At 48.3% G+C, this 18,035-nt stretch overlaps 1 protein-coding gene across 5 annotated transcripts in view; it reads right to left on the reverse strand.

Annotated features, from left to right (window-relative positions):
* arr (low-density lipoprotein receptor-related protein 6) overlaps positions 1-18,035 on the reverse strand; it is a 466,849-nt gene that overhangs the window by 270,999 nt on the left and 177,815 nt on the right. For all 5 annotated transcript variants that reach the window (XM_075691044.1, XM_075691043.1, XM_075691042.1 and 2 more), the window contains one exon: positions 5,875-6,125. In XM_075691044.1, the coding sequence (XP_075547159.1) occupies positions 5,875-6,125 (251 nt within the window). The remainder of the gene's footprint in view (positions 1-5,874; positions 6,126-18,035) is intronic.

Consider the following 18,035-nt stretch of genomic DNA (forward strand, 5'->3'; position numbering starts at 1 on the left):
CCAGCCATAGTGAGTTAGTTTTGCGTGTACTGAATTTTAGTGGGACAAGTTTGTGATGCATTTTATAGCCCTGCAACAACATATACCTTATTTCGGTACTCACGCTTGTCGAAAACGCGACGAGCGATTGCCGAGAGTGATAACACGGGAGTGTTGCATGCGTCGGCAGGACGCGTAAAAGATAACACGGAGGAGCAGCTCAAGAACTTGACATTGATGTATTCTGAGCGACTGAAAACAGGCTTTGCACCCACGAATCTGTCTTGAGTGCGACTAGAAGGCATTCTGCGAGCGTGTAACATGGTCTGGCTGAGCCTGTGTTGTAGCCACCTCTGCGTACTTGGCGTACCATTGGTCGACTGAGGCCAAGTTGTTTCGGAAACGCGCAGTCACCTGTGTATTTGTGCACTTAAAGTGCAGGAAATAATGCCTGGGAAGGGAGCTGTGCTTGAAAATCGGATGTTTTGTTCAGATTTTATGGCATTGTTTGGGAGGAGTCTTTGCTGCGAAATGTACGTAAAAGTGAATTTATCTGTAATGCCGCTCATTCACCACTTACGCACATTTTGCCTCTACACGCAATACTCCTGTTAGGTCAATGTACCAAAATGATACATGGTTGTAATTTACTTTCTTTCAGCTGATGGCATACGGTGGAGCTTCGTACGGCTACGACTGCTGCTTACCTGGTGCCCCAACTTTGGATGAATGTAGAAGCCCGGAACGAGTATTTATACAGAGCAAAATAAACATTTTATCATTTTGGAAGACGTCTTGCGTTTTCTTTATGAAATTGCCTCTGACGGATTCGGCGCAGTCTTGTAAAGCTCAAACGCAATCATTTGTACTTAATAATGAAACGATTTTATGCCAAGGCCACGCGAGGTTCAGCAGAAGCGAAAAAAAAAATGAATGCCGCGCCGAGCAGCGGAGCCGGCGCGGCGTGTACCAACTGGTGTTAAAAACGCGTGCGCCCAAAACCGAAACCGGAAGGAGTCAATAACATCCGCTTGGAGTGCTACAGTCAATTCTGCCGCTGGGCTCTATGGGAGTGTCCAGTCTTGTTGAAATTTCTTTCTCTATGGCACCACTTCGTGGGGAAGCAAGGAGGCTCCGTTCACAACAAAAATGGCGTTCAGCAAGTCGAACCATGCACTGGTCAGAGTCGGTGCATGGTGCTCTCAATCAAGTTGGCTCAAGGAGTGTTCGAAAAATCAGACGAGAGGTTGCAAGGTGTCCGAACTTTCGGCAGTTGTTATACATTATGGTCTATGGGGAGAATGGCGGTGCCGCGAAGCTGACCGAATAATCGGGCATGTCCGAATTTTTGGAGTCCGGGAAATCAGTCGGCGACTGTAGTTTTGGCTTTCTTCAGTATGTCCTCGAACCCACAAGAATTAATAGTACCCTAGATCTTCTCCTTTGTAATTTAGCAAATTTAGTTGGTAATGTTGATACCTTTCCAGGTATCAGTGATCATCGGGTTGTGGTTGCAGAGATTAAAACAAAAGTACAGCGCACAAAAAGGTACATCAGTAGAAGAGCTTTCTTCTTTGAAAAGGGCGATTATTCATCGATTTCTGATAAACTTCTTGATTTTCTTCCAGTTTTTGAATTTTGTGGAGGAACACGAAGTAGAATTTATGTGGAGCACATATTAAAAAAAGCTGTTTGCCCTTACAGAGAAGTTCGTACCAAGTATTGAATCGGCTAGACTCCAAAAGCGTAAAAAACCATGGATCACTTTTCGTGTATTGACGTTAATTAAAAAACGAAGGCATGTGTTTCAAAGATATAAAAGAACAAAGACACACGCATATTTTGAGAGGCCACAAGAATTAACACGCGAATACAAAGGCCTGTTGAAAAAAAGCAAAAGAACAGTATCTTCAACGATTAAATGACAAAATGAAAACAAATCCTAAACCGTTCTGGCAATATTTGAAGGGATGTGGGTCTGTGTGATGTGTGTAGTACGCGACATGGTCTGAAAGGACAGAAGCAGACAAGGAGTGCGCGCGCCAAGGCGAATTCCGTGCTAGAGAGAAAACGACGCCAAAGAGCGTCACCACGTGAATGCGTGGCGCAAGAAAAGAAAACGAGAAAAATACCAACCAATTAAAAGAAACCACGGAGCGTCAAACAACCAATCAGAAAACGACTAATCGGCCAGAGCGGAAGAAAAAGCCAGGCGCGCTGGCAGAAGCAGGAGAGACGCCAGGAGAGTTCCAGGAAGCAACGCCAGGAGAAGGTCAGCCAATGGACCGGGCCCGCGCTCTACGCCCAGCTGCCCGGCCAGAACGCCGCCGCCGTCTGCTCGTGCCGCCAAGCCGCCTGCCTTCTATCTCCGAGCCAGAGCAAGGGTGCTCCGGTTGCCCGGTCAATCATCCTACGCCCTGACCTTTGGTGAGACCGGCGCAACTTCTCTCACTGTCTTATCGCCGCTTCTCGACGTCGAGACTGTTATGCACCACTGCCATCGTGGTCAGCCCGGACTCACGCACTATTTACTATTTAACGCCGTACTAGTCCTGAGTGTGTTCCTTACCGGGGTGTCTGAGTGTTTATTTTATGCCTTCTATTTCCTTCTATTTATTTTAAGCCTTTTTCTAGTTTCATTAAAAGTTTGTGTGTGCGTTTTTCAAACCAACGGCTTTGTCCTCAATCAGGTTCTCGGAGGCTCCGTCTCAGAGAACCGTCAGAACCTTTGAACACAACAACCTGCATCACAGTCTGATCCTGTTGGAATAAACAAAATTATTTACAATGAACGCACTCTTTCTGACGATGCAGAAAAAGCGACATGCCTAAACAGATACTTCCAATCAGTCTTTCTTTCTCAATCTGCATGCAGCCCATAATCATCCAATAGCAACGTTCCTCTTATGAAACCAATCGAACTATGCATTAGCGGCACTGAATCTCTGCTAAAAAACCTTGATGAAAGTAAGGCTATCGGTCCTGACGGTACCTCTCAGAGAATTTTAAAACAGTGTGCTCACGCCGTCTAGCTTTACTTTTATTTAATTTTTCACAAGTCATTAACTACTGGTCAGATGCCACAGGACTGGAAAATTGCAAATGCAGTCCCTATTCACAATGCAGGTTCTAAAAAGAAGTTACTAATTATAGACCTATCTCACTTACTTTGATTTCGTGCAAGATCATGGAACACATAATATATAAGGCTATCATGAAACACATAAAGGACAACACATTGCTTACAAACAGACAACACAGATTTTGCAAGGGGTTTTCATGTGCGACACAATTGATTGAATTTTATGATGATCTAGCGTTTGTAGTTGACTTGGGTGGGCAAATAGACTGCATATTTCTGGGCTTCCGCAAAGCATTTGATACTGTTTGCCATTCTTTACTACTTCAGAAACTTCGAATGTTAAATATAGATTCTAGTGTTTTTAGCTGGATAAAAAAACTATTTGTCATGTCGCCGTCAATGTGTGGTCCTGAATGGTACTAATTCAGATTATCTTGAGGTCACATCAGGCGTTCTGCAAGGATCTGTTCTGGGGCCTCTTCTTTTTCTGATATATATTAATGATATTAACTGAGGTATTGACTCTAACATGTGGCTCTTCGCGGATGACCGTATTGTTATAGAAAAATCGATAATGAACATGATGTTCTCAAACTGCAGGCTGACCTAGATCGTATTTATGAATGGTGCTCTAAGTGGAAAATGAACTTGAATACCGGTAAGTGCATCCATGCACAGTTTACTAAGAAGAAAAAAGTAATCGATGCCAGCCATTGTCCAATGAATAATATGAAGTAATAAATCCACGACTAAATATTTGGGCGTGATGCTGTCGGGCGACTGCTCTTGGCGGGCACACGTGGACTATGTAGTTGGCAAAGCGGCAGTTGCTTTGAATTACATTCAAAGAAATTTAAAATGCGCAAATTCTAACCTTAGAAGCATGGCGTACCTAATTTGTATACAACCTATTTTGGAATATGCTTGTACCCTTTGGGACCCATCACAGATATGTCTTATAAATAAACTAGAAAAAATACAAAACAGAGCAGCCAGGTTCGTCTCGGGTAGGTACGGGAGGAAGTATAGCTGCACAGCAATGAAAACAGAGCTCAACTGGGAATCCCTGTCGTCTCGCCGAAAGAAACTGCAGCTAAAGCTTCTGTATAAAATCTATCACAACAAAACTGGAATTGATAGGGAAATGTACATAAAACTACCAAACTATATATCAGCACACACTGACCACCAGTGCAAAATTAGAGAATACTGGGCAAGGACGGGCCTGTATGCCAATTATCGCTCAGCGGAATCGACCGTCATGTGGACAGGTGTACAGTGTGAATCAAGATGTATTCTTTTCATGCTTGTAACCCCCCTGCTGTAACGCTTTCGGGCTAAGCGGGGATATGTATGAATAAGTCTGAATAAAGAATCCCCACCCCAGTGGTGGTGCCCTCTGGATAAACAGATTCAGATCTTGAAGGCTATGGTTTTGCTGGTTGCATGCGGCAGAAGCTATTGCAGAAGCCAAAAACATGGTCACGGCCACACACCACATTTCTGACACTGCCTCTGAGATATGTGAAGCTGTAATTACACCGCATCATGCCAGTCTCGGAGGCCCCAACTGGAAACTATGAATTATCTGGTTGGATGCACACAGGCTTTTGTAATTATCCTGTATAATTCGCTTTGTAAAATACGGTGCTGCGCAAAATCTACAAAGTAAATGAATTCTCAAATAAACTAAGATGAAATTATTGAGATTGCGCCGTGTAGGCCTACACCACGACACTACGTCACAAAGATACAGTGGCACTGTCGTCGGGAGTGACTTTCGCCTGGCAGGCATGCCGCTGCAGAGCTGGTGCGTGCCTACTTCAGCTGATGCAACACTTCGTAACAGTTAGGCTATTTTGCGTGGCAGGTATTAGCCAAAAAGGGTGCTTAATAAGATCGTTGCATGTCATGACACTTTTTTACCCCACACTATTACAGGAAGAGGGGGGGGGGGGGGAGGCTACATCAGGATTTGCCTAGAATGCCGTGAGCAACACGTGCATGGCAAACCGGCAGTGTGGATTGCCTAGCACATGTTCAGACACCGGGCTGCACCGGCCACAGGTGCATTAATTGCAGTGTGGATGACACAAACACACCAAAATGTGCTAATAGATTTTTATGTGCAAAATAAAATGTGCAGAGTTGTTCATTCATGCAAGCACAAATGAAAGCGTGATTTTGGGGATGTTTTACCCAAAAATAGCACTTGTGGAACACGCAATTTTTAATTAGCTGGTGGCAGAAAAAGGGCGATTTTAGACCACAATTTAAAGGTCTGTGTGTGGTGGGGGTTGCTAGTGTTTATAGTTATAACATAGTCAATAAATGGAATTTCGAAGCCAAGATTCGTAGATTGGTGCAGAAGGGTCTTGGGTATGCAAAAGTGATAAATTTGACAATATAACTTGATTTCGAACCTTCAAGTACTGTGTCCCCTCCCTTAGACCCAAGGATCCTGCAGGCACTGAGCACATTGATTAATGAGAAAACAATGAGCACAACAACCAACAGTGCAGCAGCTGGCTCTGATGTCACCACAATCTGTGCCAGCAGTTCTCACGCTTGCGATCCTGGCGCAGTTGCTATACAGCTAGCACTCCAGCACAAATAGTTCTGTTTGCCCATCGCACAACCCATTCCCTTTGCCCCGTTGCTCCCCAGTGACTTGACAGGAAGAGAGAAAGATGCATTCCTTCGTATGCTCTCTTGACTACAACGGCACTGTATTCTTCAGTTCATAGGGAGAATTAAGAAAAAAAAATTTTAAGACCCCATGAATATACTTAAGCTTGAATTGCAGGCCTCACCGAGCAGTGTGAAGCCAAAGACATGTGGGAGCTGGTTGTCCAGCAGCACCCTCCGGTCGGACCCATCCAGGCGGGTGCTCTCGATGCGGTCCGTACGTGCGTCTGCCCAGTACAGCCGGCCATCCCGTGCATCCAGTGCCAGCCCATTGGGCCAGCCCAGGTCTGTGGAGACCAGCACAAGCCGATCACTCCCATCCAGGGCGGCCCGCTCAATCTTGGCCGACTGACCCCAGTCAGTCCAGTACATCCACCTGGTCAGAGAGGCTATATGATTCCACCTGGCCACTACCTTGCAAGAGCAAGACATTGCATACCTCCTAATTTTCATTACTTTGCAGAAACTCTCACTGAGAGCATGGAGGGTTAGCCAATGTAGCATGATGACAGGCTCTGACTTAAAGGGACCCTGAAACGCTTTTGACGATTTTCTACAAACGTATTGAGTCATTAGAGTAGGTCCTTCTGATCATTAATTGACACATCTAAGTGCTCCGCGTAAAGCATGTAATTTATTATAAGGTTTTAAATATGCACATGGCTGCCGATCGCAGCGCACTGCTCGGCGGAATTTAAGCCCCTACCCATATGACCGAAATCACCCATACGACGTCAGTGGGGAGAGCTATCCGATTGGCTGATAAGGGCGCGTGATCGATAATTTTTCCAACTTTATGATAAACAAATGATCTTTGTAATAGTTGGAATGTTAGTTAATTTGTTTTTATGAAAAGAAAGTAACATAAAGAGAATGCACAAGAATAATTTTTCAGTACACTTAAGCACTTCCGGCACACAGCATGTCTCGTCTGCTTGTGTTACAACGTACTCCATTTTGAAGAGAGCTCCGCGGTCAGAGTCGGTCTCAGCCTTTTCACGAGCACTATGATTCGACTTTGTTGCCTTGTGGACTGCAAACGTAGCGACTAGCAATATGTCAAGCAGTGACATCGTGTCCCTCTGCAAGGCAGCGTACGAGCGAACTGGCTGCTGCGCATCGGACTGCCGCTATCCAATCGGCACCAGGATTTGCGCTTTTGTGGCCGTCACTTTACACCGGAAGATTACTAACGCAATAGCGTTTCCCGAGTCCGGTATTAGGGAAAACGCAAGCGCAAGGGGACAGAGTCTGGCCGATTGACTTTGCCGTAACGGGATGAGCGGAAGGGCAAATGCGAATGGTCTGCACGGTGCAGCCACCTGGTGGCGCAGAGCTCAACCATACACAGTAGCAGCAACCAAGTGTATTCTTCTTTGCTGCTGGTGTGTATTTTTTGCAGGAGTGTAATCATGAACAAGTTGTTTTTATAAATGTTTAAAATGTTTTACACTTGGTTAGAGCAATATCAGCGCTTTGTTTGGCTGGTTAAGCGCTGCACCAACAAGTGTATGGACCGTGCAGACCGATCAGGCCGCTCACGTACGTCTACGCTAAAGTTCCTTCATCAGCTTGAGTTTATGCCTACACTCATTTGCCGAAATGACCAGCTTGCCTGTGGTTACCGGAATACAAGACACGTGCGGCACTACGACAGATGCTCGCAACGCACGCTGCTTCAATAGCTCTCGCTTGGGGTCGACGGCCAAGCGGCTAGCGGAGCGGTCTCACGCGGGCGGGGGCGGGCTCCAAAACAACCGGAAGTGGACGATGTGACGTCGCATCATGACGTTGAACCAGTGAAGGCGGAGCTTAGCCCTACTCGCTCGGCGAACGAGTTGAGGAGGAAAAGCATGGCTAGGGAGGAGGGTAGCTTCTAATCGCTTGTAGCTCCATTAATACGTAACGCTTCACCTAAATTGTGGTGCGAATGTTCTACTTAAGCTGTACTCTACGCGTCTACAAAATTTGTCCGAACCGTTTCAGGGGCCCTTTAAGTATTCAAACAAATCAATAGAAATTTTGAAGCAAGTAATACCTACGATTTGATTTAGATACACAAGTCACATTACCACTGAAATGGCTCATAGCCAAGACAAGCCAAAGAGGAACAACTTGTTTACAATTGCAAACCAGTTTTTCAACCAGAGTGTCTACCAAGTTGACATTTTCAAATTCCCTGAGTTTTCCAGGTTTTCCCCGAGTGCCTTTGCAAAATTCCGTGAGTGATGCAGAACTATGTTTTATGTCAAGACGAGCTGAAACCACATTGCCCGATGCGGTCACTCTCTAGTAAGCATATGAAAAAAATAAAAATAACAACTTAATCCAATTTGAATACTAAGCAGTAGTGTTTATGTTATTCAAAAAGAGAATAGAACGGAGGGGTTAGTAAAATACAATGTATAGAGAATACAAATACAAATACAATGTATTAGAGAAAATATTGCAAATTGAGTAGGACATTCTCAAATACGAATAAAAAAGGAGATGCATACAAAAACAAATATTTTCAAATATGAGCTATTTCTATCAACTGATAGATAGCAAGCTCAGTGATATGAGGCCCGAACTTTGTCACAATTTAGATTCTCTCTCAACAGCTTGTAAGTCAACCTTAACTGTCCTGACATACCCTCAGCCCACGCACGAGGCCTCAGTATTGTGTTTCACTGCTTTAAAGAGTTTATTTATTTATTTATTTATTTATTTATTTCTACATACTGCAGCCTATACAGACCAAGCAGGTGGGCGTATTTCCGCAAACACTCAAGACAAGAATAATATGTGCTCTTGTGCTAGACATATTGAACAGAAAAAGGAAGAGAGCAAAAAAGAAAAAAAAGAACAAGTTGGCCTTTTTCTACTGCAAAGGACGATATTCACACCATCAGCAAAATGCACGTGCATAGGCGATAGTAAAAATAACATGAATAAAAGGGGGAAAAAATAACATTCCATGTTACTGTGCAATATACATGAGTAGTGCCTGCTCAAAATTATCAGCAGAGAAAATTTCTGAGGGTAGATCATTCCACTGAACAACAGTAGGAGGAAAGAATGAATTTTTAAACAGGTTAGTGCGTGCGCGGAAAGGGACCAAACTGTGAGCGTGACGGTGCCGAGACACACGTGACAGGTTGTGGGGATCGCACGCGCATCCCAATATCTCCGGAGCGGCCACGCGGTTATCACGCGATAATCATGTGCTCGCTCGCGGAGAGTGGCTGGGAGAGGGCACGTTCGCCGCCCTCGTTGCTCTTCGCGCCTGGCCGCGACGCCGCAGCCCAAGGCACCCCGTTCCCTCCTTTCCCTTTCTTGGAACCGGGGAGACTCCCTCTCCGCCGCTCGGGGAGAAGCGCTATTCCCCCAATGCACTGTTGTCTTTCGGTTGAGGAGCTTGCGAGAGGCCGCATCTCAATTCAGCTGCTGAGACCGCCGCACGCCGTCCCCCTGTTGCGCCCGGCCTTTGTGTGCGACTCACCGCCCCAGGGCCCGAGCGCGGATCCACTCTGGGTGAGCTGAACTCTTATCAGCCTCTTTTGTGGTTCCCACATTGTGCGGTTTGTTTCACCCCAGACGTGCGGAATGCTCCGCCGCTGAGGTTTTGTGTTGTATTTGTATGTGGTTTGCTGTTGTTGTCCAGTTGGTATATTTGTACCCTAAGGTGAATAAACACCTTAGGTCGAGACTCACCCTGTCCCCACTGGCCTGAACCCATCGTGGTCGCAACTCGCTGCGAACCGCGGGTTAGGGGTCACAGCTCTGACTGTTAGGGCTGCTGCGAAAGTGCTAGTGAGCGACTGCCGCTCCGCCGGCGCTGTGCGATCCAGAGAAGGGTCAGGTGCGCACGCGCGAACCTGAGTAATACCCCTATAAGGTCAGGTTCAATGCATGTTTGTCCATTAAATTTAAGTGACTTGTCGTACATCGTGAATTGATTTGGATGAGGGACACTTGCATCTCGGCATCAGCTGACACTTTGTTTTTTGAGCTCAAGCTCCTTGAAATCGGTGGTAGCATGCTTCCTTTCCCATTCATTCCTTAATGCGTAGGTCCTCTCTGTTCTTGTACTGTTTTCGCCACTCGTTCGCCCGACGGACCATTTGAAGCATTTTCTTGGTGAGTTGCACAGTCCACATCCGAGTTTTCTAACTCTTTAGGGGCCGCGAAAACGTCCGAAAAATCAGCCAGTTGGCAAAAATAAATGCATGTCATTCACTGCCCTTAGACGCTCAATCCGTCACAGGCACATATGAAAACGCTCTGCAGGCCTGTCGGTACACATATTAGGCACATTGGTGCTCGTACTGTGACAGGAAATACCGGGTGCACACGTGTATAATTAAGGAATACATATTGTGTCCCGTGGTAATAGCCCCTTCCCACACTTGTTATGGTTCACTGCAATACTCTTGCATAGGCTTTACCAAGTAACATTTCTGTACAGAGGCGAAGCTGGCTTTCGGGAACCGACATTATGCAACGCACCGTGCTTTCCAAGCTTCTAAGCCAATCGCAAGGACCACAAAGGCGGAGCGTGTGCCATTGCTGACAGTAGCGAATTCTCTCAATAAAAAACACGGCACCCAACGGCAAGAAGCTTCATAGCGAATGTCGAAGTAGCTAGGCCTAGCGTTGCCGCAGTGGTGGCTACGGCTGCCAGCGGATCTGCGTCCGAGAGCGCCGATTCGAGGTGGCGAGGTAATCAAAATGGCAGAGATGGGGGCTTTGATTAATGCCGTTTCGGACCTGCAGTCGGGGCATAATGTTCGGAAAATCAGACGGCGAAGAGTTCTTGCGTCCAAAATTTCAGGCATTCTGATACATTGACTCTATGGGGTATGTGGTGGTGCCGCGAAGCCGTCCAAATTATCAGGAATCCGGAAAGTCGGTCGTTGAATGTACACTGGCAACTCCTCCAGCGAACGACAGGGCATCAAAGGCAATTCATTAGGATTCCTGTCAGTTACTCGAGCCAGCATTACCATGACTTTCGACCCTTTCAATAAAATTAGAGCTAACTTTCCCTGTTAAAGGCACAAATTCCCTGAGTTTTCCCTGAGTTTGTTTCCAGACTACTCAATATCCCTGAGAATTCCTGGTTTTCCCATTTGGTAGACACCCTGTTCAACATCTCGGGTCAGCGGTCACTTGTGCTAATATTTTTCTGTTGCAACTGCACCTATTCCCAAGGCGATGGTTATGATCACACCACTGTTTTGTCAGTATTCTGTGAGAAACATGGTCTGCGCGTGTTCAGTTGCATTCCTGCGCATGTTTCAGCTGCTGTCACAGTGATGCAAGCCACTGTACCCAAACCACGATCAATAAATTTCTTGTGCCATTGCTAGCCCAAAAGTGCTACTACAAAAATGCCTTACTACTGCACTGTCCTCGGCCTACACGGGCCTGCCACACGATGCTGTGTACTGCATGCCCCTGCCATGTGGCAGACCCTACGCAGGCCAGACTGGTCACTTCGTTAACACTAGGCTGTGCTACCACAGCAACAGCTTGACATCTTTCCCCTGCTCTAATCTTACCTTGCATTGCAAAGAATGCAACTGTAGCCCGAAGTTGCCAGACACGAGAGTAGTATTTTGGTGAAACCATGACCAACGGGCAGGGCAAATAGCTGAAGCTTTTTACATTAAATGTGAACTATGTAATGATTGATCTGGTTCCAGGTGCGCTCTTCACCTTAGCTCGCCGAAGGTAGACAGAACGCAGAATGTTAATGGCTGGGTGGCACATGCACATAGTCTTGGTTTTCCAGCAAATGCTCAGCAGCAGTTGACGCATGCGTCTTGTCTCCTTTCATCGCCTTGCCCTTCATTTTAGGCGCCTTCTGAAAGATGAAGCAGTACCAGTTTGCTACTGTTATACTTTTGATGGGATGGATGGATGGAAGAGTTTATTCATATTGTTGTGGGAAGAAGCGTGCGTCTATTCACAAATGACTTTTAATGGCTGAGCCAGCAAGCGTAGAGCAACGATAACACTAAACTCTTTTTCGTCGTCTCCAAGGCCACCATCAGCGTCTTCTTCCCACATTACCGACTGTGACATCACCCCCGTCGGAAAAAGCACCTTATTGGTGCGGCTCATTGGTCTGAGAAAGGTAAGGTTTAAGACGGCTGACGTGGATGATGTCACAGAGAGGTCAACGCACCATGGCATCCAGCAGAGACACTTCATATGTGACAGGGGTCACCTGGCGAAGGATGCGGTAAGGGCCATAGTATCAAGAGAGGAGTTTCTCCGAAAGACCAACACGCTGAGTTGGATACCGAACTAACACAAGAGCACCTGGTTTGTAGTCCATGTCGTGATGACACTGGTCGTAACGGCACTTCTGGCGTGTCTGTGAAGCAGAAAGACGAATACTTGGGTCACTGTGGCTATAACATCCCGAGTGTACTCTGTTGGCTAGTGAAGTGTGGTAGAAACGAGAGTCTCGAAAGGCAAAATCGGCTCACGGCTGAAGAGGAGATAGAAGGGTGAATAGCCAGCTGTGTCGTGGCGCGAGGAGTTATAGGCGAACGTGACAAATGGTAAAGCAATGTCCCAGTCGCGATGGTCGGAGGAAACATACATTGCTAGCATGTCAGTTAATGTGCGGTTCAGGCGTTCGGTAAGACCGTTAGTTTGAGGATGGTAAGCGGTAGTAAGTTTGTGTTTAGTAGCACATGATCGAAGTAGGTCTATGACTTTGGCAAGAAAGTATCTTCCGTGATCGGTGAGAAGTTGACGAGGTGCACCGTGGTGTAAGATAACGTCGTGAAGCAAGAAATTAGCGACGTCTGTGGCGCAGCTGGTCAGTAGGGCTCTAGTAATGGCATAGCAACTTGTATAGTCCATAGCGACGGCAATCCACCTATTTCCGTTATTTAATATAGGGAATGGTTCGAGAAGATCAACGCCAACGTGAAAAAAAGGGTTGATTGGTATATCCAAAGGCTGCAGCAGACCGGCAGGAGACACAGCAGGCCTTTTCCAGCGTTGACACGACTCACACACGGCATCATAGCGCCAGCCGGAGCGGTTGAGACAGGGCCCGAAAAACCGTCGCTGAATTCGGTCATAGGTCCGCGTGACGCCAAGGTGTCCAGCGGTGGGAACGTTGTGCAGTTGCTGCAGTACAATCTGTTGAAGATGAAACGGTATTATGGTTAGGAGCTCGGGCCCGTCAGGGCGCATGTTGCGGCGATACAGGATGCCATATTGTAGCACGAACATGTGAAGGGTTGGGTCAGACGCATCAGAGAGCAGGCGTTCGATAATGGGCCGTAACAATTCATCGCTTCGTTGTTCAGCGCCAATGTCTTGCAAGGCAGAGAGCGAAAGAACACAGATCGGTGCGACATCCACTAAACCGTCCGGTACATCTAACGCGATGATGAGACAGGCAGTCAGCGTCCTGATGTAGACGATTCAACTTGTAGACCAGTGTATGTGTATTCGTGCAGCCGTAGGGCCCAGCAACCGAGGCATCCGGATGGGATCCTTGAGGGAGGAAAGCCAACAAAGGGCGTAGCGATCGGTTGTAACTGTAAATGGTCGACCATATATGTAGGGTCGAAACTTGCCCACCGCCCGAATGAGGGCGAGACACTCGCGCTCAGTAATAGAGCAATTGCGCTCGGCAGGAGAGAGGAGGCAGCTGGCGTAGGCGATAATGCAGTTGTGCCCACATTGGCGTTGAGCTAAAACTGCACCGATGCCGTAGCCAATGGCATCAGTGCGGCTTTCTGTTGGAGCGGAGGCATCAAAATGGGCGAGAACAGGAGGTGTGGTGAGCAACGTGATGAGCTACGAGAAAGCAGACGCTTGTTCAGAGCCCAAACAGAAAGGAACGTCTTTCTTCAGGAGGTCAGTCAGGGTATGGGCAACATGGGCGAAATTTTCCACAAACCTGCAGAATTAAGAGCAAAGGCCAATAAAGCTGCAAACATCTTTGTCACAAGTTGGTGCGGGGAAATTTTGCACAGCATGAACTTTAGCGGGGTCGGGGCGAATGCCTGATGAATCGACGAGATGTACGAGCATGGTTATTTGGTGATGACCGAAGTGGCACTTGGACGAGTTGAGCTGCAAGCCAGCGGTGCGAAAAACAGAAAGAACAGATGAAATTCTTTCAAGATCAGTCGCAAAAGTTGAGAATACGATGACGCCATCCAAGTAGCACAAACAGATGGACCATTTCAAACTACGCAAGAGCATGTCCATCATCTGTTAAAAGGTCGCCGGGGCATTGCACAAGCCAAAAGGCATTACCCGGAACTGATATAGGCCGTCTGGTGTGATGAATGTGGTCTTTTCACGGTCCGTTTCATCCACGGCAATTTTCCAATATCCAGGGCGAAGATCTATAGATGAAAAATAGGTGGCACCGTGGAGACAATTCAGAGCATCGTCAATGCGGGGAAGTGGATATACATCTTTCTTGGTGATCATGTTTAGATGACGATAGTCAACGCAGAATTGTCAGCTGTTATCCTTCTTTTTGACGAGAACAACAGGGGACGCCCAAGGGCTGGAAGAGTGTTCAATAATCCCTTTGGCAAGCAGCTTGTCAACCTCGCTCTGGATAACTTGTCGCTCACAAGGCGACACCCCGTATGGGCGTAGGCGAACAGGTGCTGCACTGCCGGTATTTATACGATGCTTCACGACCATAGTTTGAAACAAAGGGCAATCGTTCAGGTTAAAAATGTCAGAGTAGGACTCGAGGAGGCCACGGAGCTCTGCGGCTTGTTAGGTTGAAAGGTCCGGTGCAATCATCTTCGTAAAATCGTCAGTTGGGGCAGATGCAGGAGGCGCAGAATGGGCATAGGTCGAAGACGGCGCAACACATAGAACAAAAATGTGGCACTCATGCGACGACGATAACGTGGCAAGAGACATGCCTAGAGGAAGTACTTGTGGGCACTGTCCAAAATTTAGGATGGGAAACACCTGATTGTCCACAACAGAAACAATGGTGTGTGGGAAGGAGACATTGTGAGAAAGCAGGACTGAAGTCGCAGGAAGGAGTAAGGACATAGTCTCCGTCAGATACAGGTGGACAGGCTAAAACAAGGATGCAGGTTGCTGCTAGAAATGGCAGGCAAATAAAATCTGCGGAACAAAGCTGAGTTGGAGCTTGAGCAGGAAGGTCTATGGGAAAAGGTAGGGGTAGGTCAAGTTGCACAACACCGGCGGAACAGTCAATCAGAGCAGAATGGGCAGCCAAAAAGTCGAGTCCGAGAATAACATTGTGAGGGCAATGTTCGAGCACACTAAACGAAACGGACGTGTGGCAACTGGCGACACTGACACGAGCAGTATACATTCCAAGCCCAGCCAGAGTTCCACCGTCGGCGACCTGGAGCAGTCGAGTCGGAGCAGGAGTAAGTACTTTTTTCAAGTGCTTTCGAAGCACCGCACTCATGATGGAAATTTGGGCTCCGGTGTCGATGAGTGCTGTAACGGGCAAAGCATCCACGTCCACGTCCAGAAGGTTCCGATCAGTAGGCAAGGTCAGCAGAGGAATTTCAGGCCGGGGATCTAGAGCAGCGTCACCTCCAGGAGCTGCCCCAGTTAGTTTCCCGTTGGAGAGCGGCAACGGTAAGCCGGGGATTGAGAGCGACGCAGCTGGGGCAAATGGGAGCAGCGAGTATGTGGTGATGGCGAGCGGCTAGTCGCGGTAGCTCGAGCGTTGTCAAGTGCATCTTAAACCTTGGTGGTGTGGGGATGTGCGACTCTCACGCGTCTCCTGTAATCTGGCTTCGCCGCGTGGCCTAGCACCCGCGGCGGTCGTAGTGGTTTAGGTGCAGTACGAGAGAGGGCGCGAGTTTTGCACTGCTAATGCCACCGACAGGCGGGGTTACTTGGGCGTCGAAAGGCAAGGTGCTTCCTCTTTGGTTCGGGACAGCAAGCAGTGCGGACGTGCCGTGCCGCGCGTGCGCCAATCCATGCTTCTGCGAGACCGTCTAGCGTGGCCGCCTTCGAACGTGCCACCGATCGCGTGACCGTACACACGAACGACCAGGCGTTGGGATCCAGCATGGGGCGAACATATTCGCTCGCTATCCGGTCGCGGTGAGTCGGACTTCCTAGATTTGTCGCGCGCCCATCGGCATGTTTTGTGGATAGCAACTCGGCTAGCAGGCATTGATCTATGAAAGGTGCAATAAATGCCCTTGTGATTGTTTGCACTACTGTGTTGTCGTTCCTTTGTCCCAAGAGCATGGGTGTGAGAACCCCACAGTGGAGAGTGATGGCAGGCAAGGATTCAGTGGGGAGCGGCGGTAGGCGGGAAAGCTTGGTCGAGAGTTGGCAGGCCAGGAACTTCGACAGTGGCGAGAGATGTGGCCCACACGTCCACAGTAAAAGCAGATGGGTCTATCGTCATGTGCGCGCCACTCGGCTGGGTTGCGATAGCTTGGATATGGACTGTATTGCCTCCAGTGAACAGGCGCAAAGGCAGCAGACAAAGCAAAGTCAGGACGGCTGGCGGAGCAGATGGACGGAAGACCAACATTAGCAAGTTCTTGGAGAACGACCGACTTGTTGAGAGACACAAGCGGCCAGGAATCGTCAAAACACTGTGTCACTGGCGTGGCAGGAGACGCTGCTTCGATTTCTCGCCGAACAATACGTACAACATTCTCGCAGGAGGTGGGCTTACGCGGTGGATAAATGTCTTCGCACGTCCATGTGCCGTCCAATCTGGTCCTTGTGCCAGCGACACACACGGCCATCCGGAAGAGCAACCTCATAAGAGATCGGGCCAGTTGCTCTGGAAATCACAGCAGATACCCATGGTGGGCCCTGGCTGTAGTTGCGTGCAAATACAGGGTCGTCGGGCTGGAATGTACGTGGTGTAGGCAGAATTTCTGCCAACCAGGAGGACTTGTCAGGGGCCCGGTCTGGGTGCAGCCGATCCAGCATGGTAGACAGTCGGCGGCCCATCAACAACTCGCACGGGGAGCATCCTGTGACAGCGTGCGGAGTTACATGCTGCTGTAGAGTGAAGTCTGCCAGGCGCTGTGCCCAGCTTCCTTGGATTATCCGAGATAATGCCTCTTTGGTTGTCTGTACCATCCTTTCGGCTTACCCGTTCGTGGATGGATGGAACGGTGCAGATGTCACTTGGCGGATGAGGTTGGCATCCAGGAACCCTCAAAATTCTGTAGATGTGAATTGCGGGCCATTGTCTGAGACAAGGGTATCTGGCAGATCGTGAGTTGCGAACAATCTTCGTAAGGTAGTGATTACAGCACTCGATGTCATTGACGACATTGGTACGACCTCCAGCCATTTGGAATAAGAATCCATCACAATCAAGAAGGTCTGTCCTTGGAATGGACCAGTGAAATCAATGTGCAGGCGTGACCATGGAGTCTGGGTCGTCTCCCATGGGTGCACAGGTGCGCGAGGCATCTCGGGCAGTGTTTCCTGGCAAGGATAGCATCGCCGGGGCCATTCTTCAATGGCCGCATCCATGCTGGGCCACCATACATAACTAAGGGCACGCGCTATCGTTCTGACGATGCTGGGGTGTCCGACATGCAGAGCTTCGAGGACCCGGAAACGCAACGTCTGTGGAATCACCACATGGTCTACATCCCTTGTGGGCGAACAGCTCATGTTGCCTGGACACGAATGGTGTGAACTCGGAACTCGGTGCGCACCTTGGCCACACCCCTTCCACACCCAGTTGAGGACACGGGAGAGAATAGCATCCTTGGCGGAGTACTTAGCCATATCGTCTGCATGGACTGGAGATTCTGGAAGTGCGTCCAGAAGCATGACGACCTCTGCTGGCAAAGGGTCATCGTGGCACTGGTCCGGTTGAGGCAGTCTGCTGAGACCATTTGCGTGGCCTAACTGTTTTCCTGGTTGGTGGTGAAGAGTATGCTGGTATCCATTCAGAAAAATGGACCAACGCAACATTCGCGATGAAAGCATCTGTGGCATTTGCCGGTCTGATGTGAAGAGACCCAGGAGCGGCTTGTGGTCTGTATGGATCTGAAATGGCCGGCCTAATACGCAGTCATGGAACTTCTTTACTCCGGCAACCACAGCGAGTGCCTCCTTATCAATATGGGCATAATTACGCTCCGTAGAGGATAAGGTTCTTGAATAAAAAGCGATTGGTGCTTCCGTGTCATTCGGCATTCAGTGACTCAACACTGCTCCTATTCCGTACAGGGAATGCATCGCAGGCAAGGATTACCGGCTTCTTCTCGTCGAAGTGTGTCAGCACCTGGTTGGATGCCAGTAGCTTCTCCACATC

This window comes from Dermacentor variabilis, chromosome 4 (genome assembly GCF_050947875.1).
Source record: "Dermacentor variabilis isolate Ectoservices chromosome 4, ASM5094787v1, whole genome shotgun sequence".
Classification (NCBI taxonomy): domain Eukaryota; kingdom Metazoa; phylum Arthropoda; class Arachnida; order Ixodida; family Ixodidae; genus Dermacentor; species Dermacentor variabilis.